Source organism: Pipistrellus kuhlii, unplaced genomic scaffold (genome assembly GCF_014108245.1).
Source record: "Pipistrellus kuhlii isolate mPipKuh1 unplaced genomic scaffold, mPipKuh1.p scaffold_m20_p_7, whole genome shotgun sequence".
In the NCBI taxonomy this organism is placed as follows: domain Eukaryota; kingdom Metazoa; phylum Chordata; class Mammalia; order Chiroptera; family Vespertilionidae; genus Pipistrellus; species Pipistrellus kuhlii.
The window spans coordinates 48,609,331-48,636,332 of record NW_023425573.1 but is presented as its reverse complement, the minus strand read 5'-3'; the positions used below and the strand labels follow the sequence as shown (position 1 = coordinate 48,636,332).

Genomic DNA, 27,002 nt, shown 5'->3' with positions numbered 1-27,002 from the left:
AATCTTGGTTCCCAGCTGTTTACTGGATAGTTGAGGTTGCTAGCTTATGACTGCTTCTCTCTTTCCTCCACTGATATGCACATCTTCGCTCCCACCCTTGCCAATTTTGGAAGGGGAAGGAATGAATGAAAGTTTTCTCAGGGAAATTGAGAAGAAGGTGAATGAAAGAAAAAGCTGGGACTGAGGCAGGGGCTTCGATGATCTGTCAACCACTGTTCTTGAAACCTAAGATGTGCTGGGCCCCTCGGAAGATACGGCGGGATGATGGTGACCCTGCCTTCATGAAGCTTCATATTCTTTTGGGAGAGATAACTAATAGACCTCAGACCCTCAGCTGAAAGTGGTAGAGACGTTTTGCATTGAGGGTGTGTTCAGAGAGAGTGACTCGAGTCAGAAACGTGGAGCCAGCAGTGTGGGGCTTCAAATGGTATTTGAGTAGGGGGCCGTGCAGTCCAGTACACATGGGAGAGACCAGGTACCTTGGGAGGCCAAGGAGGAGGGTAAGTTGATGAAACCCCAGTTAGGAAGTGGCAGCCGCTATGGGACATCTGGTAAGTCCCTTTCAAAGGCAGAACTGATGAGGGCTCCAGACTATAGTGTCTGTGTGCTTGGTTACAGTGTAGACTCTTGGGCTTTTCTTTAGTTTGGGGTGGTGCCCAAGAGTAGTCCAGGTCTTTCTGGTCCAGGTGGCAAAGGATAAGTAAGGCAAAGCTGATTAATTCCCCCACGAGAGACAGAAATGGGAAGGAGGCATCCAAGGTGGACAGCCTGGATTTTGTCCCTGGATTGCAGAGCAAATAGAGGGCAGGTGACTAAGAATTAGGGAATGTGGAAGCGAGTGCGAACTTAGCTCCTCAGCTGGAGAGTGTGTTCCCGCAGTCCTCACCCTTCACCCGGGGCACAGGCTCTCTTTCTTACCCGGTCACTGTCACATCGGAGAACGTCAGGATGCTAATTGGAATCAAGTTCGGGTTCAGCCCTCTTATGAGCCTTTGGTTTTATACCTAGGAAAACTCTGTGCTTTAGGCATTGTAACCCCAGGCAGAAATCCTATGACGAGTGTGTGCTTGGGCACATTTGGTGAATAAGAAAATGGGGATTGCCAAAACCGGTTTGGCTCAGTGGTAGAGCGTCAGTCTGTGGACTGAAGGGTCCCAGGTTTGATTCCGGTCAAGGGCATGTACATTGGTTGCGGGCACATCCCGGTAGGGGGTGTGCAAGAGGCAGCTGGTCGATGTTTCTCTCTCATCGATGTTTCTAGCTCTCTATCTCTCTCCCTTACTCCTCTCTGTAAAATATCAATAAAATATATTTTTTAAAAAAAAGAAAAAAAAAGAAAAGAAAATGGGGATCGCCAGTAAAACACACCCAGAAGCTGCTAGTGCTGTTACTAGAAGAATCAAGAGAAATCACAGTGGTAAATAGCTTAGTAGTTTCTTCACACGTGAAAGCCATCGTGTTACATCACTTCTCACATGGTCAACACTTGACCAAGGAATGTTCTTTACAGGTGAGTTTTGATACCTCTCCCCAACTCAACGATAGGGGCTAGCCAGCGCTCACTTAGGTAAAGAACAAGCCAGTCTGTCCCCAGTCCTGTCTTTTCCCTCTGTGGGGTGGGGGGTGGGGTGCACCCCCAGGCCTCAGTTTGCCCCAGCAATCTCACCGGCAGGTTGTTACTTCAATTTCTTCCAGCTCTTCTCTCAATCCTTTGTATTTCTCCCATCCTCCCAAGAGGAAAAGGAAACACCTAGGAATAGGTCAGGGGCTGTGCCTCAGAATCAGCGGGCCAGCCTTAAAGAGTACCAATATGCGGGCGCCATGCCCAGAGGTTCTGTTTCCGCTCTTCTGGGCACCAGGGCTTGTAAAGCTCCTCAGGAGATTCTGATGGGCGGTGAGGGCCGAAGAAACACCTCCGGTAGTTGACAGATGTAACAGTTCCAGGTACTCCCAGTACACCTGTCTCAAGGAAGTTCAAAGCCTCACGATTTGAAACGCACATTGATATTTTGAAATAATGCCTTTTGCCAGTGATGTCTCTAAACTATTGTGTTTTGGTTCCATAAAAATTCCTTCAGCAAGTGTATTTTGTCATCTTTTTGCATTTCCCCTGAGACTATTTTGTGGCCTAATGCTTCTTTTTCAACACTTCCTTGGGCCCACGTTTTGGATTGTGCACCGAAAAGGCCTTTGAACAGAGAAATGTCAAAATTAAAAGAGTAAAAAGTTCCATCTTTTTGCCAATTTAAAATAGATTCTGAAGGACAAAAAAAAAAAAAAAAAAAAAAAAAAAGGAAAATGCAAGGCACAGTCTCTCCCCTGCGTCCAGCCAGTGAGTGACCTAACTGTAGTTATAAGTAACTTCTCAAACACCCCCCAGAGTTCCTCTGGTCTGGTTGACCTCCCTGTCTCCTTTCTGTAATTACCGAATACAGCCCTTAAAACCCATGTAGGACCAAGCTCAGAATCTACGCTCTGTGATCTCATCCCCACAAAAACAGGCTGTGGGGACCGTCCTTCTTGCAGGAGCCGCCTCGCCTTGGGACCTCTGCAGGTCTGTAATTTATAGTGGTGCCTCTGCGGTCTTAGAGTCAGAAAGCACGCGTCCCCTGCCCTACCCGCGCCGCTGTAGGTGGAGAAGGGGCCAGAGAGAAAGCATGTGTGAATGTGACCTGTGACATCCACTGTGAAGGGCACGCTCCTCCGTGGGTCCTCTGGGGAGAGGGTCTGTCTGGCAGCGGGCATGCTGCGGCTGGACAGATGCCCTTTATACCGGTCTGTCCGTTGTGTAGTGCTGGGACAAATGAGGAGCCGCCTTTTCTGCTGAGCTGTGCTTTGCGGAAGGAGCTTGGCTGAGTGCTGCTGGCGGCAGCTGGGAGATGGATGATTCCCTCGCTGGCTGCCAGGGCCCTCAGCAAAGCGGCAGGTGATCCTCTTTTGTCAGCCAATAATAGGAGGACGCCTCAGATATGCGAGCTGCTATTCAGCAGGTGGTGCTGTCCTGCAGGCAATGCTTCCACACTGCCCGAGGGGTCAGTGAGCTGGCGAGGAAGGAGCCCGGGTGCTTGGAAGCCGGGGCTGCAGGCAGGACATGAGGCCTCTCGGAGGAAACGTCACACGTGGGACTCGGGGGACCACCTGGTTCGTGGCGCTGTCTCCTCTGCATTCTGCGTGACTGGGAGCTCTGCTGACCTGAGCTGGGGGGAGACGGAACCCGCCCCAGGGGTCACCTGGTCTCCTCCCAGAACAAAGCACCCTGCCCTCCTTCTCATCTTCGTTGGAAACACTGGTGGGTGAGGGGGTGTGGCATCGGGAGCTCCTCGTTAAACAGACTTAAAAGGGAGGGAAGGCCTCAGCCAGCGTTTGCGTGCACATACCTATTAGTGCTCCCGTGCCCTGCCAAAGGGGTTTGGTTGGCCCAAACCCAACTGCCCACGTTTTTTGTCCTTTTTGGCAATGGAGCCCAGCCGCGGACTCTGGTGAGGGCTGGGTTGTCTGTGAGTCTGAGTCCTTGGAAAGGAACTTGCCCCGGGATTGGTGGGACAGTGTGTTTCCCAGGGAAAGACTGAGTCAGTCATGGGAAACCTCTCGTTGGAATCCTTTAGTCAACACACACGATGGAGCCTCCGCCCCTACCTGGGCTCAGAGCAGGAGGAAGGCGTAGGGGACAGCCAGCCGGGGAGACCTGCGCTGGAGAAACGGGTAGGAGGGGAGGTCAAGGCAGGAGGAAGCAAACGCCGGAACACAGGTCCCAGCCAGGTGCTCTGCGTGCAGGGCGAGGACTGGTGGCACCTGAGCTGAGCCTGGGGGAGGGTCATGTCCAGAGTGGGAGGGAGGCGTTCAGGATGAGGGCACAGGGAGAGCTACAGCGGGACATTGCGGGGAGAGCGGGCGGTGTTTGGAGGTGGTGAGTGAGGAGAGCTGGACCTGTGAGCAGGGAGGCAGGAGATATGGGAAGGGAGAGTGTTAGAGGGCTTCTTATCTTAAACCTGAAACATTTCATTTCCTTATGTGCCGGCCTTTAACCCCACCAGCACCCCTTAAGAGAAACACCTGAGATGGTGGTGGAGGTCCGTGGGACCCTTCCGTGCCTTGCTCTAGGCACAGGGCTTTCAGGAAAGGTCCCCGGTCACCTTGAGCAGGTTTCAGAAGTTTTCTCGGGTTTGCCGGCCCGTCGCCCTGCTGTTGCCTTGGTGAACAGCCCGTGGATGGGCCGCTGTCTCTCTCCTCTCCACCGTGGCATCGTGGGGACTTGCAGGAGGTGGTCACCGGTGTTACACACTCTGTGCTGCGTGTCTCCCGTGTGAGTGTGCTGACGGGTTTTCTTTTCCCCAGGTTCCCAGCTCTCTGTGGCCGGCTTGTCCGGAGGAACTTGGCAGGAGCTCCAGGGAGACAGTGGCTCTCTGTCGCCAGCCAGCGGAGCCGGGGTGAGGCGAGGCGAGTGCACCCACAGACCGGCCCTTCCGAGGCACGCCGCTTTCTGAACACGGTGAGGGTTTTGAAGGTAAACCTGGTTTTTATTCATACGAATTTAAGGGCAATTTAAACAGCGTCTGAGGTACTACTATATGAAAGCCCTCTTTATACTATGGATGCTTCAATTCGTTCTTTTAAGACCTTTCTAATTTTACTTGGTCTCAATAGTGTCCGTCACAGTGCTTTCCCACCAAGAACAGGTGACGTGTGTTGAGTGAATGATTGGTATCTCTGCCTTACCAAGAAGCACAACTGATCCACGGCTGTCTTTTTTTTTTTTTTTTTTTTTTTTTTTTTTAATCATTATTCTCCCATTCCCCGTCCCCCCTTCCCCACAAGGAACTCGGTGAGGTTTGATTACCAGCCCCTCCTTAGCTCCCAGGACACAAACAAGGGGGCATTGACAACCCTCCTGACCGTCCTGCTCTCCCCCGTTGGCTTTTCAGGGCCACACCCATTACAGCGGGCACATTAGGATAAGGGGACCAGACGTCCCGCTTTTGGCAGGACAGTCTCGATTTTTAACAATTTGTCCCTTGTCCTGCGGCGTTTTAAAAAAGTCCCGATTTTTGGGCAAAAATCGGGACTTTTTTAAAAATGCTGCGGGACAAATTGTTTAAAATCGGGACTGTCCCGCCAAAAGCGGGACATCTGGTCACCTTACGTTATTCAGGGCAGCTGCTGGCCTTCTGCCGGTGGTTTTCCTATGCCGCAGCCCTGCCTCTCTGTTGCGAAAAAGAAGTACCTATTTCAAGGGGTCCAGTAAGACTGGGGGCTCCTAGTGGGTCATTTTTCTTGTATTCATCTTTCATTTGCATTCCCTGTCTCCAATGGGTAGAATGTAGTGGGGCTCAACCATTTCCTCCTTCCCCTACGGAGAGAGAGAGAGTTGGCTGAGAGCAGTCTCCAGCCCCAGCTTAAGCAGTGAGCACAGCGTGGAGGGCCGTCCTCCTGTACGCTCAGCTGCTCCCAGTCCAGGCAATGGGGTGGGAATCCGAGGACAGAATGGTTGACGGGGGCGGCCGAAAACTCCCTGGTCCATTTCTCGGAAATGGCTCCTCCACAGGAGGTGTGGGGGTCAATGTCAAAGCTGCTTCCCAACCTCGGAATTCTTGAGGCACCCGTGTGATACGCAGGTGCACGCTGCCATCTGTCTGGTGTGGCTTGCTAGCAGGGTTTCCTGTTCTGCACTCACCCCTCCTGCCAGGCCCTGTTCATCCATGAGGACAGAGCAGTCACACTGCTCCCCAGAACTTTGGGGGTGGTCCTTCGAAAGGCAAAGCTTCTCCCGCAGGAGCCTGGGGGTGGGGGGGGGCGGGGGGAGGCGGACATATCCGAATCTCCCCTGAGGCTTTAGAGCTGGGGATACGGAGACACGCCCAGGTGTGCCAGGTTGGAGTTTCAGGCGTGGAGTTTCAGGCTCCTCAGAAGATGCTGTGTGTAACTCCTTGAAAAATATTTGTATGTGGAATAGACTTTAAAAAAACACAACACAAAAAGCAAAAACCTCTTTCTTAGTCTGAGCAGATGTTTGGGGTGGGGGGAGGGGATTATTTTCGAACTCTCCTAACTAGTTTCACCGGTTTATACTGCCAACCCAAACATTCCCTTGTGCCACAATTTGCATCGCAGAAACCATTTTGTAACTTTAATTTAAAATTGCCTGTGACAACACTTTCTACAGTTGTAAGTGTACAAGGACATTGAAGAACAATTTACTATATTTAACAGGAGCTTAGGTTTATTTAGAAATCCAGGTGGGACTCTGCTCGCATGGAATTTTACCAAAGTATGCATAGATTTGCATACTGAAGCCAAAGCCTCTTGACCTGTGGTAACGCAGTTCTGAAAGTAACATTGAAATAGCAATTTAAGTGTATTGCCCTTTAGAGATTTTTTTTGAACAGGACATTTTTTTAGTAAGTTATACTTTTTTTTTTCTTCTCCAGTTTTTTGGGTGGCAGAGAGTTAGCTAATTTTTTTTCCTCCTTCCCTGGGACCAACTTTAAGTAGGTAGGAGCTTACTAGGAAAGATAATTTTTAAATGGCTTTTGTGGTTTTTAACTAAATCCCTTTCTACGAAAGAAAATCTTACAGCCCGTTCTTGGGTGAGGTTTTAATAATATGATGCGCTTAATGAAAATGGGGAGTTTCTATTTTGAAATCACAGGATTTTGCCGTTGAGAAGGGACCTTACAGAAGACCTATCATCTGGTTTCCATGGCCGCAGCACCATGGAAACTGCTCTTGTGAAGGTTGCATTTGGCCTCTGATAGGACTCTTAACATGACTTTTCTGTAGCACTCCTCATTTGCAACTTTCTCCTCTGGGTTCCTGTGCACCATTCTTTTTTTTTCTTTTTCTTAATATATTTTATTGATTTTTTGCAGAGAGGAAGAGAGAGCAATAGAGAGTTAGAAACATCGTTGAGAGAGAAATATCGATCAACTGCCTCTGCACCCCCCCCACTGGGGATGTGCCCACAACCAAGGTACATGCCCTTGACTGGAATCGAACCCAGGACCTTTCAGTCCGAAGGCCAATGCTCTATCCACTGAGCCAAACCGGTTTTGGCCCTGTGCATCATTCTTGACTGCTTTTCTTTTCATTTCTTCCTAGGTCCTGCTATGTCTGCCTTTAAATATTCCTGGGCTTTCATCCTTGGTGGTTTTCTTTAGTCTGCTCAGCCTCTTTGGGGAGACCTCAGAGCTCCCATGACTTCAACTACCACCCACATGTTAATGGCCCTCAAGTCTCTCTTCGGTTCACCCTCATCTCAAGCAGTCTTATAGGCATTTCTAATTGGATGACTCATATGTTCTCTTAACTTGTGATATCCAAACTGAACTAATTTATCTTCTAATTATTGCCTGCCTCCTGACCCTCTAACCCTCCCCCCCCTCTCCAAGTCCCCTCACTCCCTTCCTTCTGTCTGCTTTCCCACTTTGGTCATTGGCACTATTCAAGCCAGAAGTGTGACTCATCCTTCACCCTCCCCCAGACAGCCCCATATTTTAATTGGCCATGCAGGCCTATCATTTTAATGCTCTAAACAAGAGGGGGAAAGGCCATTCCACTGACATTTTGTTATTATGGGCTTTAGAGTTTGTACTTGGGCCTATATCAGCAGCTCTAATAACATGAGACACTTTTGACTATTTAGTATATATTTCATGCTAAGCATAGTCTCAGGTACTTCTCAGGAGTTTATCTCTAATTTTCACAACGATTCTGTGGTATATCATCTCTGTTATAAATGAGGACTCTAAGATTCACAGAGATTAAGTTACAGCCCAGCATCAAAGGGTATGTAAAACACAGTGGAGTTAGGATCTGAGGATTTTAAACCTATGGGCTGGTCTGCCTGACTCCAAAGCCTTCGCCATCAGGAACTGCGTTGTTCTAGACAGGTGAGTAGGTTGACTCTGTTGAGGGCAGGAACTGAGTCTTATTCATATGGATAGTGTGTCACACTGCATTTTTCTTCTCACTTAGGAGGTGCTAACGACAAGACTCTTAAAGGCAAAGCCATGGTCCATGTCTTCATCGGGTTCCATCCCTGGTTCTATTAGCTGAGAGTTAGCTGTGCTGTTTGAGATAAGGATGGTGGGACCATGCTGTCGTGTCCTCAGAGGGGTTTTTATGAGAACCAGAAGGGGTGGCATAAGGGAAAGTGCCTTAAAATTCAGGGATATCTTTGGAAGTTCTTTTTCATTTGGAAGTCAGTAGTTGGCCCACTCAGTTGTGCCTCTCTAAAAGGTGGCCCTGTGTTTTGTTTCCTCCTAGTTCTCTCCTTATGTCCATCCCGAGAAGAAAACACGTGGCTTTCCTTCCTAGTTCTCTCCTTGACATCCTAGTGTGGTAACAAAGTGTGTCTGAGGAGAGGGTCCCCTTTAATGAATACACAAAACCAAATAGTCATTGTGGAATTTAGAAATCATTTAACCATCCTGCGTCTTGATTTTTATTATTTTTTTACGGAATTGCCCTATAAGGTTTGGAGTAATGTGTATTTCATAGGTTTGTTTTAACTGCAAAGTGACAGAGATCATGTAGCTGATGATGGCAGGTCCTTGGTGAGGAGTAGCTTTTACTGCCCACATTTAGTTATTGCAGGCCTACACTCTCAGATGCTAAAAGGCTTAAGCCAGCCTCTGAAGACAGGATTCAGGAGGAACTCCCATGTGATGAGAAGGGAGGGAGGGGGATCTGAAGGAGGAGCAGGGATCCTGAGGAGCGGCATCATCATCATTATCATCAGCTGGTTCTTGTGAGAAATATAAAGTCTCCATCTCACACCTGAAACTCAGACACTTAAGCCCTACAGGTGACGTTGATACACCCTATCTGGGCTGAAGTTCGAGAAACCAGGCCGCGGGCTTTGGAGCCGTCCCATGGAATAGTGAGGGCCTTCCAGGAGGGTGGGAGGGGGTGGAGAGGAGATGGATTTGGTGATGGATTTAGTAGCTCGATTGACATTTATCAGACAAGGACGGAGGCCGTGAGGATATAGAGGCCTTGAGTCTGGTGGCACACAGGCTGGTGATTGGGTTTTGGGGGAAGAGCAAGATGAGCTTAGTTTTGGACATGTTGAGCTTGTGGTGCCGGGATTGATGCCAGCAAGCTGGGAATAAGTGCTGTCACAGCAGCACAGGCAAAACAACAGGGAAGCAGATCTTTGAGCTGCCTCATAGAAAAGCGGTAGAGGGAAAAGAGAGCCAAGATCAGTTGGTTTGGAATTGGGTATGTGAGCTTATGGCGCCCAGTTTCTCTTTCAGAAGGCTAGGAATAAATGTTAGGAATACATGGTGATACAGTTTTAAATAAAACCAAATGATCACAGTAGCGTTGGAGTTTTGTCATGCTGCTGTCCTTAGGCCCCATGCTTGCGCAGCAGAAGCTGGTCTTAGACGTCATTTCATCTTGGGAGCCAAGGTCAGCGTGCCAAGAGTTCTAGTGTCTTTCTTCAAGAGAGGAAGTGGAGTGCAGTGGCCAGGGTGCAGGTGGCTAGGGCAGGCTGCTGGGTTTCTTTGAGTCTCAGTTTCTTGACCTCTGTCAGTTCCTACCCGCTTCAGTGCCTGCTGCAGGGTCATTTGTCTCCACCTCTATTGGTCCTTTCATGGTGGTTTGTTGGGATGGTGGAGTCAATTTAAGCCTTCGGTTTGTAGCAGATTTACAGCATTAAGAGGAGGTAATTTTCAGAAGTCATAATATAACTCTGAGTTAGAAATGAAATGTCTTTGTGGTTATCAGTCCATTGCAATATGGGCTTCTTAGGTTTGTTAGAAGGCAGAAAGGAGTTGGCTTTGCAAGTTTGAGTGCATAAAAACAAAGACCAGATCTTTAAAAAATTGTATTTTTATATCCAGCTTTGATGCAGACTCACCCTGTTGTACTGGAAAGATGTTACACTGAGACCATGAAAACAGTACATCTGTGCGACATCTTCATTAGAGCTCAAACAACTTCACATCCTTTTGTTTCTGATTCAAAGGCATTCAAGAAACATGTGTTCCTGTTTCCCACTGGGTTTTAATGGAGTTTACCCTCCTCCCCGCCTTAAACGGAGGCATGTGGACCACACACCCATCGTTAGGAAATAGCTTGGTAACTGTGCTGCATGTGTGTGTACAAGAACCCTTCTCGGTTTGGAGACTGCAGCTTCCGAAACTCACCACTCCGCCACCCCACCCCCATCCTGGAAGAGAAGTGGCCTGTGTGCACTTGTCTGTGCACGTGAGGTTTCTGTGCCGCCTCACAATGCCCATTCTGTTCCTCAGGGCTGAGCCGTGCCTCATGCCGTCCGTGTGTGTTAAGAGAAGTGGTGACAGAGTCCATGATCAAAGGTTTCACTGCAGACTTAACTAAGGACTTTAATTGAGCCTTTCACTGGGTTTTGCATCTGATGTCCGTACATGGCCTGTCACATAACTTCTGGTGTAAAGCTTGCATGTCATAGGTTTGATTAAAATTCTGTGGGACTCCTAAAAAAAAAAAAATGACATCTGTAACCCAATGCCTAGGCATTATGAGCCTGTAATTGAACATTTAGCAGAAGTGCTTTTGGCTGCTGGGCCAGGCTTGGATGCCTTCAGGTGAGTGCAGAGCGACCTTCCCAGCTTTTTGAGAACCACACAAGGCTCATATCTTTCTGGGAAGTTTGGCTGCTGCCACAGCTGAGACAATGAGCCAGACTTAGGTCATTTTATGAGTCTAGAAAAAGGCTTATGCTCTTGCAGCTGTTGTTGTAGGCCCTAACCGTGAAAACAAAACCCGTCTCGGTTACCCAGGGTCCATGGGAAATTGGCAACAGCCCAACCTAAGTTCATGTATTTTGGACTTTGAATTATATTTATAAATCAGGGCATCCCCGGATTTAGGGCAGGCAGCTGGGAAACGGCCTGACTGTACAGGGGGCAGTGGGGGGCGGGTATCCAAGTAAGCCTTGGATACCACCCTCGTTAGGAAAGTCTGATCCAAGTAACTGCTCAATCTTAAATGTTTTTAAAATAGATGTAAGGAGAGCATCCAAGAAAGCAGCAAAACCAATATAAAGTATACCTGTCCCAAATATTTAACCTGGCGTTCCTGTTTGTGTATATTGTCTCCCTGTGAATTTCCACAGGTCTTTCTCCTTCAATACCGGGCTCATTACTGTCGGTGAGTTTGTAGTTGGCGATGATGAGCTTTCTGGTTAAATAGAGCTTTTACAGACTACTCTGAAAACTGATCAGAGGGCTTGGCCTTGGCTTGCTAGGAGTGGTGCATATGTGGAATACTCAATCCTGCTAATGTTTGCCGATCAGTAGATTACTGTTCAGTGCTCTGAATGTCAGTGGTTCTGTGAAGGGGATAAAACTGAGCTACTGTTTCTTTAGAAGCATGAGTTATTAGCTGAACTCTTGGCAAGTCTGAGTAATTGTTCCAGGGAGTCTGACACTGATTCTCTGGGTCAGGGGCCCTCTCCCTGCGGTCCATTGATGGACGTCATTGGATGGATGTGAATTTGGATGGGTGGAAAAGATTTTACATCTTCATTTTCACTAACTTCTCACCAAAATGTGGCTTTTGCTTCAATGCTGAAAGTGGGCAGCAAATCATGTACTAGCAGTAGCACCTGGGGCTTTGGCACACAGAAGTGAGATTTTTGTATCACATTATTGGAGGTGGTTTAAGCTATCACGTATGCCTATCACTGCCTAGTAAACTACGGCAGCTGCATCTTATATTTTGTGCATTAGGAAGCACACATTACTGTTATCACAGATTTGCTTTTTAAATAGTATTTTGATATTTGTGTTTCAATATAATTGATTTTTTTTTTGTATTCATATTTTTATTGTCAATCATTTCTAAACATTCTGACTAGAGAGTCTAGGTTGCTGAAGCAATTCATGGCACTTAAAAGATTGTAAACTCTTGCTTTGGATGGCACCCTTGTATCTTTGTCATCATACTTTGAGACTGGGTTTGTTAATATTAAAAAATAAAGTCTTAGCATACTTAGCTTTTGTTTCCTGGGATAACTTGTCTTTGAGTTTTATCATCTGGAGCTCTGATATCCCCACTTTGGGGCTATTAGAGTGAATGAAAAAATAAAGCCACTGTCCATTCCCATGTGATCTTCCTCATAGGCCCTGGTGGCGGTCCCCTTTAACACTGCTTACGGCCACCAAACGTGTATGGCCGGGAATTGTTTCCCTTACAAACTTGGAGAAAAATACAGCGATGTGGGCATTACTTGCTTTAGCTATGTGAAGAGAGGATGCTGTGTGGCTTGTATGAATTTGATTCAGCTCTTCACAGTAGGCATACCCTAATTTATATGTAAATTTTTATGTCTAAGATTAAAACTTTATTATATTGATTGTGTAAAACTACCCAGAGAAAGAAAGTTTGGGCACCAGGCCATTCCTTGCCCCATCCCATCACCTTTTGACAAGCTTCATGAAATTCATTCAGTGAGAAATGGGCAGCAGAGGGCAGTTTTTGAGCTCCTCTTGAATAACTTAGTTTCTACCTTCTGGGTAACTGTTAGGATTAGGGGAAGCATTGCTCATGTGAGACACAGATCTCTGCCCCAAATGATCTTCCCCGTGGGCAGTATGGCACATCTCCCAGTGTCCTGGCTGTGGGCTCAGGAAGGGCTTGCTCATTCTAGAATGTATTTTGTTCCATGGGGCCTCCAGGCCACACACTGACCACCGTATAGTTTGAAAGAACTCAGGTAGGTTGTATGCCTAGGAGAACTTAAGAAACTGAGTAGCAGGTATCTCTCAGTAGAAGTAAATTCTCTTTTTAAAGATAGATTTGAAGCATGGATGCTGTTCAGTGATAGTGTATGTGTGTCCAAAGATGATTTTTCCCACCTATGTGGAAGTTTTGTCTGTGATCACTTCACCAGGCCCCTTGGAGCTAGTCTCTTTCATTTTATTAAAAAAAAAAAAAAAAAAAAAAGGAGGCATGGGATAGGGATTGCAGGGTTAGGCTCTGGAGCCAGACTGCCTAGATGGGCACCCCAGGCTCTGTCCCTATGACCCTGGGCATGTCACTAGCCCCTCTGTGACTTTGTAGAATGGAGATATTTATAATACTGTACCTTCTGCAGAGGGTGTGTGTAAGGATTAAATGACTATATCCTATATAATAAAGAGCTAATATGCAAATTGACCCTCACACCCTCACAAAAGGTGGCCGCCCCCATGTGGTCAAAGATGGCTAGCGGGGGAGGGTAATTGTGGGTGACCAGACCAGCAGGGGAGGGCAGTTAGGGGTGACCAGGTCAGCAGGGGAGGGCAGTTGGGGGTGACCAGGCCAGCAGGGGAGGGCAGTTGGGGGCAATTGGGCCAGCAGGGGAGCAGGTAGGCATCGATCAGGCTGGCAGGCAGGTGAGTTGTTGGGAGCCAGCAGTCCTGGATTGTGAGAGGGATGTCCCAGATTAGAGAGGGTGCTGACTAGGCTGAGAGAACCAGCCCCCCGGCCTCCCCCCCTCCCCCAGTGCACAAATTTCATGCACTGAGCCTCTAGTATACATATTCCCTGAGTGGCCAGATTATTATGACCACCTAACCTTTGTAGGCAAATTAGCCGTATACTGCATCATATGAGGTATGGAAGCCAAAGGCCTGCTCGAACACCTTTGCTGTCTGCAATTACCAAGATAAAACATCTCCAATCTGCACAGAAACGCAAGGATTCGACAGTCGAGCATTGGAAAAAAATCATGTGGTCCAATAAATCACATTTCCAGATGGCAGAGTGAGAATTTTGCAGAAATAGCATGAAAACATGCACTCCACATGTATGAGTACAACCTTTCCAGCTAGTGGGAGGCAGTGTTATGGTTTGGGACATGCTTTCCTGGCATGATTTGTGCCCTTTAATTCGAGTGGAACAACCTCTGAATAGCACAACATACCTAAGTATCGTTGCTGATCAAGTTCATCCTATCATGTTGATGGTGTATCCCAATGGAGATGGCTTCTTCCAACAAGACAGTGTACCATGCCATGGTGCTCATATTGTGCAGGCATGGTTTCAAAAACACGAGGGAGACTTTACCTTGCTTAGGTGGCCCCCACAATCACCAGATCTCAATCCAATCGAGCATTTGTGGGATGAAGTTAAAACAGCCACAACCATCAAATCTCACAGAACTGGACAGTGCTATTCGTCAGGCATGGTGTCTGATTCCTCGCATCACCTTTCAACTTCTTGTGGAGTCAGTGCCAAGAAGAATCGCCGCAGTATTGAAGGCACAAGGTGGCTCAACGAAGTACTGATGGGGTGGTCCTAATAATCTGGCCACACAGTGTAATGCCTGGAATATAGTCAGTAGTAAGTTAAGTGATGGTGGCCACACATTAGAATCACCTGGGGAGATAAAACAAAAAGCTCACATGGGTATGGAGAACTCCCATCCTAGTGGAATCAGGGCCTGGGGAGGCTGTAACCTGTTCACAGCACCGTGGGGAATCACTGACAGCAGTGGAGGAAGGTTTGATGTCTTGCATTCGGGCTTTAAGTGAAAGATCCGTCTGCCAGCCACATAAGGAGGAGATCTGTCGGTAATGAATAGCTACCTTTCACCAGGCATCTTTGAAGTCGTCTGACCTTTTTCACTTTGAGGCCAGATGCAGTGCAATTTGAAAAATTTAATTTCTTCAGATTTATAATACCAGACTTCATTCAGCTGACACTGATTGACCGAGTGGCTTTTAGCACTTTCTGAAAAACGGACTTTCTGACATGTCCTCAAGGTCTCTTCTCCTTTCAGTCGAAAGGCCTCTCGCCGGGCCATAGATTCCTCCAGGGCTCTTTTTCAACTGTGGTGATGGCTTACCTGCTCCTGTAATTACAGTGGTTTTATGAGCAAGAAATAAAGTTTCTTCCTTAAAATATAACACTGACAGGGGGAAGAGATCTGAAATTGTCCAGTCAAGCAGCAAAGGGAGCAGTGTTCCCATTAGCAGCATCTGTAGAAGGCAAAGCCGCTTGACCAAAGCCATTTTTTGGTAAATTTTTTTATTGATCAAGGTATCACATAATTGTTCTCATCCCCCTATTCCCATTCCAAACCTCTCCCCACGTATGCCCCCACCCCCCTGTTGTCCGTGACTACTGGTTAGGCTTATATGCATGCATACAAGTCCTTTGGTTGATCTCTCCCCTTTTCCCCACCCTCCCCTAACCTTCCCTCTGAGGTTTGACAGTCTGATCGATGCTTCCCTGTCTCTGGGTCTGTTTTTGTTTATCAGTTTATGTTGTTCATTATTCCCCCTAGATGCATGAGGTCATATGATATAAGAAATACACTCATAAGAACCGAAAATGAGACAAGCCATAATGGTTATGCTGAGAGGCAAACGAATCAGTCTGTAGTGAGTTTCTTTCTGGGCCAACAGTTCTTTTGAGTCTCAATTTCAATGTCAGACAGTTCCTTATGTGTACATGTCAGCAATGATATTTCAGTTCTGGATGGTGGACAAATGGTGGTGATGCAGGTCCAACCCTCTTTGGTTTGGTCCTGGACAACCTGCAGTGATGCACAGCTGTTGTCTGCTAGTATGGCGAGGCATTATCACTGTCTTCCATCTCTGAACTGTTTCTCTTCTGTCTTCATGGCTGGAGTAATGCTGTCAATTCCTCTCTATTGCAGGAATCCACATGGTCTTGGAATTGTTTTCTGAAAAATACTCTCGACCAAAAGTTAATAAAGGAATATTTTCTATAAATTTGACTTGGGATCCTTTTTCATTTTTTTGCCCAAATGATTTTCCTTTGGCTTGTTTTGACACCATGTGTGTTTTTCATGGGTTAAAGCCTCCTCCTACATCCATTTGGGGACTTATAATTGTAACACAGCAAGAAAGTGGTCAGTGTGAGTTAGAAATCAGAGCTCTGTTGTATGATACAAGTGGAAAATTCAACAGGAAGGGGAAGGGAAAAGAGAAGAGCAGATCACCAAGTGTGGTGGTTATGGAGCTCAGAGCCATAATGAAGGTTGGGACTTGGGTCTCCAGTTGTTGTAAATGTTACGCTGAGGAGCACCCTGGGGCCCTCATCATGCCCTCCACAGAGCTCTGCGGGAGAGGATGGGACCACATTCAAAGACTGTGGTTCATCTTCAAACCGAAGTGGCTCTCCATGAGCTTTCGGCCTTATGGCTCCCAAGGCCCAGAGTTGACGTTGGCTTTCTCTGAGCTTTCCTTGGCTGGATCCATAACAGCCGCACTGTCACCTCCATGCAAAAGCCACCCTGTCTTTGAGGCTAGTATTCTGTGCTTTCTTGCTTTCATCTCTCTGGTCATCACCTCCCCCAGATTCTTCAAGGTACTTTCAAGCCAGCCTGTGGTTCAAGTTCCAGCTCCTCCTTTATTCATTGTGTGACCTTGGGAGAGTTGTCAATCTCTCTAAACTTCTCTTATTTATGAAAAGAAAAGAGTATTTTATAGATGATATTTTGAGGATAAAATGAGATTATATATGTATGTAAAATTCTTCATCTTACCTGGCATGTAAACAAACTCTAGTTAAGAGGATAGTGGTTGATATCCCAAATCCTGCCTCCTGCATTAACATCTGAATGAACCTTCCCCAATCAAGAATAAAATTTCTTAACTTCTTTGCTTCCAACAACCCTCACTTGAGGACATTCTACTTTACCAAACCATGGTATTAGCTATCATGTGGACTTTGTCATTTTCCGGAATTGTCCCACATCCAAAATTCTAAAGTTCATTAAAAAGGACCAGACTTTTTCATCCACTTACCCTGACTGTGTTTGCTCTTTGATGTCTTTAGGATATTCTCTCTGTTCTCTGTCATACCTCTGAAAGGCCTTGCTCTCTTCCTGTTCAGCTTTGATTCCTTGTGCTATTCATCATGTATAAGCCACATAATTTTGACCATAAACTTGAAAATTAGTACTTGGTACCAGAAGAATTCTTAACCTATTAGGTTAAGACTAATAGGTCCAACCCATTGTAGGAGAGAATTGCCATTGGTTTTGATTTCCCTTTCATAACAACCCTGCTACTCATTCATTTAAAGTTTGTTTGTTTATTTATTTATTTTAGTGTTTGTTGTATCTTATAAGGTGCTTTGCTACGTGCCATAGGGATTTATAGAGTCCAACATTTTTCTCTGATTCTAATTGGTAACCATGTATTAGTACAAAGTGGAATGTGGTATTAAAGACACCTCTTGACTACCGTGGCCTGTGAAGGCTTTATGGAGAAGGCAGTATTAGAGGTTGGTTTGCCAAATTCCTTCACAATATACAAAAAGGGCTCTTGTAGCCAGAAGGAAGTATATTCTTCATATTTTTCTCCAAAAGTGAAATTTCCTTTTGCCAGATAGTATTTCAAAATGAGAAATTCTCTAAACAAAGTTGGGTATAGTCATTTTCCAGCAACTTGAAAGACCAATTTAGGGGAGTCAGATATTTCTTTTAATCCTTGTCTAAGGATATGTTTAATTGAGTTTTAGAGAGAGAGAGAGGAAGGGAGAGAGAAAAAGTGAGAAACATTGATGTGAGAGGGAAACATCAGTTATCTCCCGTTCGTGCCTTGACTTGGGGATTGAACCTGAAACTTAGGAATGTGCCCTGACTGGGAATCAAACCCTCAACCTTTTGGTGTACAAGGCGATGCTCCAACCAACTGAACCACCTGGCCAGGCCATGAGTCAGATATTTTAAAACACTTTTCCTAAAAGAATTTGTGTATCTGCCTACAGAATATCTTAAATGTTGGTTAAAAGTGGTTTTAATCTAATAGGAAGTTTCCACTTAATTTTGTACATCAGAACTTAAACATTTGAGTACAGATTTCTTGTCCCAAATAGTGTTAAATTTACATCACTTGTGACTGTCAATTGACTATGCTTTTAATAACTCACATTCACATCTGAAGTCGTTTTGCCTCAGGCAAACCTAACTGTAAAGAAAAGAACCGTAGAATGAGAGGTACAATTTGTAAAATGGGTTTGAATAAAGACCAAATGGTTGGGCCTAAGTGTCTTAGGGAATAAATTATAACCTAAAGATACCATATTTCCCAACTATGCAAGTTAAGCCAAACCAAAGGCTGATTCTTTACTTATTACCACGATTGCTTTCTGGTTGCTTGAAATATAGTCCACTCCCCTCTCCCACAGCTTTTCTGGACAAAGCAGCTGAATCCTAGAGAAAGTCAGTGACCGGTTCCCAGTCACAATGCTAAGACCAGCCTATTGGACTGGGTCTGTTGATTCCTAGGCTTTTTTCACCATAAGGGAAAAAATGTGAGCAAGACCTCCTGGAATTTCAAGTATTCATCAAGAGCTGGTTTTTCCCAGCCTCATGGGATCGCTTAAAAGAATGTTGAGATATGGCTCTTGCTTTCAGGAAGCTTCTAGAATGCAGTTTCCCGTGAATTTCCACCCACCAGCCAGTGCTCCCTTTGACAGCCTCCCTCCCCTGCTTCCCAATGTGATCTCTATTCTGCTTTGTTTTCTATTATTTGCTCTTTTCTGTATTATTTATCTTGTAGTTTGCTTCAACCACCACTGTCAACACCCATTTCCTTTCTTTTGATAAACACTAAAGGTTGCTAATGCAAAGAAAAGTTCTGAAGGTACTGTAGATACAAAAGACGAGACTATTTAGATGTCTCATACTTTACTTACTATGTTGAGGGGAAAAAATGTCAAGTCCCTAAAATTGAGGATGTTTTTGATGCCTCTTCCTTCTCTGAAATATATATATATATATTTCTTTTTATTTTCTTTAAAACTATAGTTTTATATATAGTTTTAAAGAACTATTTTTGCTTAGTGGATAGAGTGTCAGTTTGGCTTAGTGGATAGTGTGTCAGCCTGTGGACCAAAGGGTCCTGGGTTTGATCCTGGTCAAGGGCACGTATCTGGCCGGTAGGCTCAATCCTCTGTCCTGGTAGAGCTGACTTCAGAAGATAACCAATTGATGTCTCTCTCACATAGATGGTTTTCTCTCTCTCTGTCTCTCATCCTCCCTTTTTACTCTTTCTAAAAAAGAAGAAAAATATTTGGATGATGATTAGCAACAACAAAAATTATGTACATCTTAGTTCCCAATGTTTTCACTTGTAAATATTGCTCCTCTGGCTTTGATTTGTTTTGGACAAAACAACAGAGACCCTTCAGAGACAGCTGTGCTCCGAGGTCAGATGGATAGTTGGGTGGGAGAAGCTCTTTCAACTGGAGTGTGCAAAAAGGAAGTGTTTATTCAGGATATCTGGTTAAGAAGATTTTACTCTTACCGTGAGATTTTAAGGTTGATTCAGGTGTGGAAATGAAGGGATTTTACAAAAGGCAGCATGTTCCTCCTTCATATCCCATTGCCTGATGTCACATGGATTTAACCGAGGTTTCTTGCATTCCTTGTGAATGAGAATATATAGGAATGTTCTTAGTAACTTGTAAACTTCGATAAGTGTTGCTTAATTGCTTGATTTGGAAGAAATCTCTCATCTGTATTTATTGCAGCCTCGTTAAATCTGCCAACAAATACAGAGAACAGAGTGGGTGCAAAGCCTGTGTTATGGCTTCTGTTTGTATCTATTAACCAGTAAACATAGACCTTACCCTCAGCTCAGAGATTCAACTTGGAATTGTATAATCAGGCAGGATGGCAGTCCAGAAGAGGAACATTTTTAATTCTTTCGCTAGTTTGTGGTTTTAGACAAGTTGGTCATGGCTACAATAACTGCCATTATCATTACTTATGGAATAGAGTTTGGCTTGTATTGAATTCATCCCACTGTTTTATTGAGGCTTATTCTTATTATATTTTATATACCATGGGAATCACTGTGTAGAATGCTAACATAGGCACCTGGGAACATTGTGCCTATCCCCGAAGACTTGATGCATTAAAGAAGAAACCAAGAAGGAAAAGTAAGCTTGATAGTTGATTTAGCTTCTGGGGCTTTTAAAAGGAAGACTCTGTGGCATTTGGAAAAGTTAGATGTTGCATGATAATAGAGAAATAAGGAAATGTGTATGACTTCAGATTATTGGTCTTCAAGGGGTAATAGCATGTCCTCACATTTTTATTTTATTAATAAATATTTTATTAATAATAAAATTATCTCCCATTAGTTAGTTTCAGTTGCTGGGACCTAGAGGCTGGTCGTTCCACTCTTTCTCAAAAGAGTATAACTTACAGAAATGACAGCTGAGGTTCGATTTTTTTCCCCCCCAAATACTTTATGTATTCAAATCCAGTCATATATTTCTATTACTTGCTAACCTAGAAACTAAGGTTTTATGGGGAGAAATGGAGGGATTCTATTTGGCCAGCATTTATTTGAGGCGAGCCTGTGTATTTTGGTCCATACTATAAAGTGAAAAAGGACACTATTTTTTATGTTTTATCCTATAATGCTTGTCTGTAAGTGCTTCCTGATCCCATTATTATCCCCAGGCAGCAACTCGATAGCTTCTGGCCACTCCTTTTCTGAGTGTTGGGCTTGTCATTTAGTCAGTTGGGTCTGGAAGACTGGGTCTGGAAGGCTGGTTTGCATCATTTCTATGTGGCTGACTTCTGTGGCAGGACATTGTTCTCCTTTTTTTAGGGGAAAATGATAGTGGTTGATGTTGTGTGGAAGGGGGATGTGTGTGATGATGCCGAAGGTGTCATTCAGGGAGAGCCTGCCTGCTGCCTTCGTGACTGCTTCATGGTGGCATTTCCATTCAGGAACCCACCACTGCCCTCCTTTCAGAATTCATACGGGGGTCAGAAACTCAATATTCTCCATTCGGTGATACTTTGCAAAGTGACTTGCTTTAACAGAACTCACTTGAGCTTTTGTTTAAAGTCAGGACATCCACTTATTTATTTCCAGAATGTCTGCCATCAGGCCAGGCATTTGTGTGGGGTTGACTGGAGCAGCCCACTCCCCACTGTTGTTAGGCTGGCAAAGGAGCCAAACCAGGAGGCGCTTCTCAGTGAAAACAGTATCGGGGAAAGGAGCAAGGTTTCATAGCACTGGGCTCTGCAAGCCTGATGGTCCCCTTCTAGAATCGGATGTTGGGGGGGGGGTGGGTGTTTATAAGTACATAGTGTGTGTTTATAAGTGTCCATTGGGCTTCTGTGGACTCTATACCACCAATGCCGGCCCCTCCAGCCCATTACTATAGTTGCTCTCTCTGATCCCACACTCCTTCCAGATGGGCACAGTCTGTAGGAACGTACATTGATGAAATCAAGTTTAGTTATGTCATTGGGACTCCTGGTGACTTTACATAGCTCCACTCCGATCTGTGTCTATTTTAGAATTTAGCTCACTGGGAATAGTCTTATTTTTTCCCTTCCAGGTGTGTGTAGGTAGGGGTTGCTTACTTTTATATTCAAGTATAATCATTTGGTGTCTCCAGGTCATAGTTTGAATAGGTTTTGAATATACATTTAAGTTCTTTCCCTTGACTTGCTATTTATGGAGGAAAGCAGGAGCTGGAAAAAAAAAATTGCAGCAAATATTTGATAGCCTCATTCACTTTACTCAAGACCACTGACGTGGAAGATGTGACTGTGCTAAAAACAGCTGAGCTCCCCAACAATGGGCATACACGGTGCCTGGGAGGAGCTGCCCAGGTCAGCGTCTACCAGTCCTGCCCTGTGGTAGCTATTTCCAAGTGGCACGATGGATGAAGCTGTGGATTGGTGCCAACTGGGTGATTAATCAGGATTACTCTGGAACAGTTCAAAAGGGGCTTTGGACGAGCTCTTCAAGGTTTTTCTTTGTTTTATTTGTAAAGTGTGTAGTCTTTGCTAAATGACAAACCTTGAATGTTGATTGACTTATTTGGAGAAAAAAATGTCTGTGCTTACTAGGCATCTCTTTATTTCATTTTGCCTGGTACTCTTTTATATGACGCATGCCACTCTGTTTCTTTCTTTTTTTTTTAAAATATATTTTTTTGATTTTTTTACAGAGAGGAAGGGAGAAGGAGAGAGAGCTAGAAACATCAATGAGAGAGAATCATCGACCAGCTGCCTCCTGCACCACCCCTACCGGGGATGTGCCCCCAACCAATGTACATGCTCTTGACCGAACCGGGAACCTTTCAGTCCGCAGACCGACGCTCTATCCACTGAGCCAAACCGGTTTCAGCTGCTCTGTTTCTTTCAAGTGTGGCTGTCAGGAGAAATCTGTCTCGGTTGAACACACCGAGTCCTCTTCCAGATTCAGTGTTGGCCCTTTAGGCGGAGTCGTTTTTCCCCTGGGTTCACTCAAAGTAGCCTTAAAACAAAACAAAACAAAACATATTTTTATTGATTTCAGAGAGGAAGGGAGAGGGAGAGAGAAATAGAAACATCAGCGATGAGAGAGAATCATTAATTGGGTGCCTCCTGCACGCCCCCTACTAGGGGTTGAGTTCACAACCTGAGCATGTGCCCTGGCCAGGAATTGAACTGTGACCTTCCTGGCTCATAGGTCAAAGCTCAACCACTGAGCCATGCCTGGCTGGGCTCAAAGTAGCATTTTTAAAGAAAGTTGGGCTCTAAGCCATGCCCCCTTTATGTGTAAAGACTTGTTGGGAAAATGATTTAACTCCAAAACATTTTAGTATCACTTTCTCAAATTCTGCTGAAGTTATGATCTCCCTCGTATTTCTGAGGTTTGTTTGCTTGTTGAATATTTTGTTTGTTTGTTTGATTGATTGCTGTTGCCCAAAGCCTTCATTGCTTGGAGAAGAGAGTTGGGTCCATAGGAAGAAGGAGGACCCTCGCTCTCTGGGAGTCTGCAGTTTGGATTCTGGCCCTGTGCTCATTAGCTGCCTGATCCCTGGGCAAGTCAGCCTCCTAGGTTTTGTGTCTTCATCAGGAAAACAAAGGGCTTGGAAAAATAAATAGAGGCCTGGACCCAAAGATAAGGAAGAGGCCGCCCTGCACACTTACTGTGGTGGGGTTTGTGAATGGCAGGCAGGCAGCACACTCTCCAAGCCTCAGCCATCCCCTCAGCACCTGTGCCTGACTCGGGTGCTGAGAGGTCACGAGCGGTGTTCCACCGAGGCCACTGGAACCATTCAGCAGCCCAGGCAGGTTTGGGAGCTCTGCTCTACCTGGGTCGGAGTTTCTCCCTCCCTCCTTTGCTCTCTCCTCTTTCTTCCTTTATCTTTCAGCAGCAGCCTGCTTGCCTTCTACCTTCTCTGTAGTGCATTAGTCATGATGTGGCGGGTAACACAACCCGCTCAGGTTTGTCACTGCTTGGAGTTGTCCAGCCATCTCATCTCATCTCAGCTGTGGAGGGAAGAGAGAGCTAAAGGAGACGGCCCAAAGGGTGAAATAATGGTCCTTTTGTCTGTCTCTTTGCTGTTGATGGTTTCATGTTTCATCTTAGGCCTGGACCATTGTACTGTTTTTTGTTTTTTTGGGTTTTTTTTTTTTTTTTGCATGCTCAGTACAACCCTGTTTAAAACTACAGCTGTTTTATTGAAAGGATTCAGCCCTAATGCCACTGGCCCGGGCTGCTTTCCTTCCCACCCCCCAAAAGACTCATAACCGTTTGTAGTAAAAGCCCATGCTAGTGTGTGGTGTTTGATCACATCCCCTGACATCAGTTTTAAAATGTGTTCCCACCGTGTTTATTTTGCGATTGCTTAGAAGGTATGTTTCATTCTGATAGCCTTCCCAAATGTTTTCCTTGTGGTTCTATAATCAGTAGCATCTGTAGAACAGGCCTTGGACCATGTAGCTTCCTTCTTAATCGTTATCTTTTTTGATTTTCAGTTTTAATGTTTTCTTTTGATGAACTAGGGTTGGTTGGGAGGACCTGCATTCCTATTGCCAGACACCAGACAGTGATGTCCCCAGATCTACTCTCATAACCTTAATTAGATGTGGAATGCTAAGAATGCACTTTGTGTTTTGTTTGTTTTTACTTTTATAGTAAGACAGTGAACTTTATTAAAAGTGATGAAACACTCCTTGTGCCTTTAGCATTTAGTTCCCCATCTTCAGTCATAGAAAATTAATGTAAAACTCAAGGTACCGTTATCTTATCCTAAATGATCTGTTTATTTGAACTCAAGTTACCGCTAATGTCAATATGCAGGTTATATTCTAACTTACAGCTGCTAATTCCTCTCCCCACCCCTCCTTTTCCCTTTAGAAACAAAGGAGTGTGTCGAAAATGTTAAAGGCTGTGCTGAAGAAGAGCCGAGAGGGAGGAAAGGGGAGCAAGAAGGAGCCAGGTATGTGTACAGGAAGGAGCTGGGGTGAGCAAGCCTGGTGGGTGTGGCAGCAGGACCCCAGCCCAGGCTGGGCCCACGTCCCTGCCTTGGGCATGGATCCGAGAAGTGGTATGTGTTAGAGTGGACAGCATATTGGAGCTGTGAGAAACTAAATATTACATGCCTAGCTTTTTTTTTTTTTTTTTTTTTTTTTTTTAATGAGAAATGACTTTGAAATTGAGTTTGGGTTATTAACCAGATCCTTTCCTAGAAGACTTGTTCCTAATTTTGAAAGGTTATTCAGATCCAGAGTTCCAGTTTGAGACATTGTGGGACAGCAGATGTGTCCAGGAATTTGGTTTCTAGGAAGTTTTTACCCTTTTCCCACATGTGACTGCATTTTCTGTTTGACCAACTGTTGGCTGACTAGTCCTCCTCTTTTGAGGATCAGATTATCCCCTTAACAGGTGCAGCCCACTCAGTGCCAATTTTATTTTGATAAGAGCTACTTAATTTGGCTTGGATTTCATTTCTGTGTGTAGAGTCTGGTACATTTGTGGTTACTGTGACTCCATTAGAGTCCATGTGGAGAACTGTTCTAAGATAATTTTAGTGACCACTCAGTATTACACCCTCTTTCTCTTGCTAGAAAAACTACAGTGTCTGCCTGTATTGTGCAATAAAATTTTCTTAGCATGGATTAATTTCCCTGAAATGATGTCATTTCACTCTAAATTCATGTTAACCCAGCATTGGAGAAATGCTGGTTTTCCAAGTTACTGAATGATAAGCATTTCAGTTCCAATTTCTCTTAAAATACAAAAAAAATCCACTTACCGTATTTTTCGTACCATAAGATGCTCCGGACCATAAGACGCACCAGTTTTTAGAGAAGGGAAATGAAGAAAAAAAGATTCTGAAACAAATAGTGTCCTAAAATATTTTATGTGCATTAAAACCCAACATCACAGTCATAAACACATGTAATCAACCCTGTAAAGTAAACAGCATTTAGAACCATTTTAGAGCCGGGCAAGCACACAGAGACCACACAGAGCCGGGCAAGTAAAAAAACTTTTTTTTTAAAGTATATGTGTAGGCTATTTTCGGACCATAAGACGTACTTTTTTCCCCCAGAAGTGGGGGGAAAAAGTCCCTGCGTCTTATGGTCCAAATATAGCCTACACATATACTTTAAAAAAAAAGTTTTTTTACTTGCCCGCCTCTGTGTGCTTGCCCGGCTCTAAAATGGTTCTAAATGCTGCTGTTTACTTTACAGGGTTGATTACATGTGTTTATGACTGTGATGTTGGGTTTTAATGCACATAAAATATTTTAGGACACTATTTGTTTCAGAATCTTTTTTTCTTCATTTCCCTTCTCTAAAAACTGGTGCGTCTTATGGTCCGGAGCGTCTTATGGTCCGAAAAATACGGTATATGTGTAGGCTATATTTGGACCATAAGACGCAGGGACTTTTCCCCCCCAAAGTGCGTCTTATGGTCTGAAAAATACGGTATTTACAAAACATCACTGAATTATAGTTAAGTCCTTTGCTAAAAAGATGTTGTAATACCATGTGATAATGTTAATATCTGTTGTTTCTATGCTTACAGATAAAGTGGATGTTAAAACTTTTTTGAATCTGGAACCTAGACACGTTTTCTATTATCCCTTAAACCAAGCCTGCAAAATGGCACACTTACCTTGAAAGTGGGGTCTTTGTGATAAAGTTGCTGTTAAGATCCCATGAGAAGCTTCTCATTAATGCCTGAGTAAGCAGATACAAAGAAGAAACCAGTTTTTAATGATAGAAACAGGAGACCATAGTTAGCTCTTAACCTTAGAAAATCAAACCGTAGCTTTGAATAATTAATTAGAATTGTTACTATGGAGAATTTTCAGTTCACATCATTTCTATCCAGAGAGACATTCATCCCCTGTTGAGGCATGGCCAAAACATCTTTCTCTTTATTTCTCTGAAGCAATTTAAAAAATATCTTTTTTTTATTTTTTTTTTTTTTTTTTTTTTTTTAGTTTTGGCTCTTCTGATACTCATCCTAGGACCTTTATTGTTTGATTCTTTGTAATTTTTAGCATAAAGTTAGATCCTAAGCTATCTGTCTAGAGTTACCACCCAGAAGCCAGGATCTCCAAGTTAGAACCACCCCCTTAGTAACAGAATCTTTCACAGCAGTCCCAACTCATCTATATATATAAAAGCCTAATATGCAAATTGTTGCCTTAGGAGTTTGGTAGAGAGACTGGGAGTTCAATCTCTCTCTGTGACATGCCCTAACCACCAGGGGGCAGCACAGAGCTAAGGAAGGCCCCAGCTGGCAGCCAGAAGACCCTGATCATCCCTCATCACTGGCCAGGCCTAGGGACTCTACCCATGCATGAATTTCGTGCTCTGAGCCGCTAATGTAAAATAACAGTATATGAATGATTTTGACAATCTGCCTTTCAGATGGATCAGATAGTGAACACAGTTTACATTTAAAATTTTATTTGTAGACCATGTGATTTTGGGTTTAATTTCCCTGAGCAAATACTATTGTGTTTTTGTTGTTGTTTTCTGAATAATTTTTTAATAATAAGCCCCACACTATGGCTTTTCAGTAATGCAATCCAACTTGAAAAAAGCAATGAGAACATTTCTCATAAAACATCTGTATGGTATGTGCCTTTTTCCTCTTAACTAGAACCTGGTTATATTAGTTGGGGAACAAAGCAGATGGAATTTTAAATCTTGACAATATGTCACAGATGATTGGGAAAAATACTTGGAATTTGACCATTTATATGCTCAGCTCTGTGCCAATTCT

General features: G+C 44.5%; 1 protein-coding gene across 13 annotated transcripts in view; it reads left to right on the top strand.

Moving 5' to 3' along the window:
* TANC1 (tetratricopeptide repeat, ankyrin repeat and coiled-coil containing 1) overlaps positions 1-27,002 on the top strand; it is a 232,095-nt gene that overhangs the window by 54,423 nt on the left and 150,670 nt on the right. For 9 of the 13 annotated variants that reach the window (XM_045575604.1, XM_045575597.1, XM_045575603.1 and 6 more), the window contains exon 2: positions 24,114-24,195. In XM_045575604.1, the coding sequence (XP_045431560.1) occupies positions 24,114-24,195 (82 nt within the window). Of the gene's footprint in view, positions 1-4,335; positions 4,505-24,113; positions 24,196-27,002 lie in introns of all 13 variants that reach the window. The other 4 variants (XM_045575599.1, XM_045575598.1, XM_045575600.1 and 1 more) reach the window with 2 other exon arrangements.